This window comes from Erythrolamprus reginae, chromosome 6, assembly GCF_031021105.1.
Source record: "Erythrolamprus reginae isolate rEryReg1 chromosome 6, rEryReg1.hap1, whole genome shotgun sequence".
Lineage (NCBI taxonomy): Eukaryota > Metazoa > Chordata > Lepidosauria > Squamata > Dipsadidae > Erythrolamprus > Erythrolamprus reginae.
Genome location: NC_091955.1, coordinates 22,711,538 through 22,713,157, shown reverse-complemented (window position 1 = coordinate 22,713,157; position 1,620 = coordinate 22,711,538). Strand labels below are relative to the sequence as shown.

The following is a 1,620-nucleotide window of genomic DNA, read 5'->3' as shown; positions in this document are numbered from 1 at the left end:
CCCCCATTAACTAGAGATGCTTTGGAGGTGTCAGTGAAATACCTTTCACATAACCATGGTGGGAAATTGCTCATTACTTTATTACTTGCATTTCTCCCAGGAGAGATTTCTCTGCTATTACTCACCATCAGTACAAATCCACTGCATGTTTAAATTAGATATACAGTCTTTGGAACTATTTTAGAGATATATCTATGACTTTCCTTGTGTGTCACATGGCCAATAAAATTCTGTTCCTATTCCTATTCCTATTCCTATTCCTATTCCTATTCCTATTCCTATTCCTATTCCTATTCCATCCCATCCCATCCCATCTCATTCTATTTCTTTTGGCATGATAGGTACAGAACATCAACTCCTTTTTCTTTACCCTCCTTCCTCCTTGATTGGGCCAACTCAAAAAACTGAACACTTAATTGACAACCTTGGGTTGGACATTAAAAACAAGTACTATAAAATAATGGTAGGGAGATATTTGTGTACTTGTTAATAAGGCATGATGGCTTTTTCTGGTTCAGTGCCTATTGATAAAAGAGAATAAAAAATCCCTGTAGGCTGTCAAAATAATAACAAAGAGGGGTTGAAGGAAGAATAGCTTCATATTAACCATGAGTAAAACCACGAACTGCTTAAACATGTACGTGTAGTCCTTGATTTACAACCACCATGAAGCGAAAAATTTCTGTTGCTAAATGAGACATCCGCTAACTCAATTTTGCCCCATTTTATGATTATTCCAATGTGCTAGGGCTTTGCTAGTGAAGGTCACTTCACTAGCAAAGCAAGCAAGGTTGCTTCATTGTTAGCACCTCCTTAGGGCTGAAAAAGGCTCAGCTGATTGTTGGAGAGAGCAGCAATGAAAGAATCAGGCAAAGGGAAGATTGCTTAGCTAACAAAGCACAGAAGATCATGTTAGCACCTTGTTAAGGCTTAAAAAAAAGGCTTAATAAAAGCTACATTCGGAGTATAAGATGTACCCAAATTTTCAGTCTCTTTTAGGAGGCAAAAGTTGCCACGTATACTACGAAAAATATGGCAAGTGGGACACAGTAAACTATGTGATTCAGTATTGATTGAAATTATTGTTTGCTCTCTATTTAAAGGTCTACAGAACCAAACCAAGAAGAACCAATGCCTAGTTTGTGGAGATGGTTTCCAGTCGGAGAAAACTTGTAAACACTGCAGCTCCTTTTGTGCAACTGTATTACAAGGAGGTGCATATTTACCTATGAGTCCATGTTCTCCTCCTGAAAAGATGGCCAAGACCAGAGTGGCTTCCCCGTATTATGGGTTTCCAAAATACTTTTGACTATTCAACGTGCCTTGAGACGGTGTTTTTTTTTTTTAACAACCAATTCCCTAAAAGATAAAGCAGAGCTCAAGAACCATCCTTGTGTTTGAAAAAAGTCCTTGTAAAACATCCAAACCCCCATTAATGATCAAATATGTAATAGGAATTCGACCAAATGTTGCTATTAGTATAAATCTTACCATTTCAACATTTATGGGAGGCATAACAGAGATGAGCTTTAGCAGTATTTGAATGGACATATTTAGATAAGAAACAGTGTCTTCTGGAAAGGTAATTAGCATCCGGAAAGTAATGGATTCTGTAGACAG

At 37.5% G+C, this 1,620-nt stretch overlaps 1 protein-coding gene across 1 annotated transcript in view; it reads left to right on the top strand.

The window, feature by feature from the left end:
• Positions 1-1,309, top strand: part of TTLL8 (tubulin tyrosine ligase like 8) — a 58,136-nt gene extending 56,827 nt beyond the window's left edge. The window contains exon 14 of the mRNA XM_070754726.1: positions 1,104-1,309. Coding sequence (XP_070610827.1) covers positions 1,104-1,309 — 206 coding nt within the window. The remainder of the gene's footprint in view (positions 1-1,103) is intronic.
• Positions 1,310-1,620: the final 311 nt, after the last annotated feature.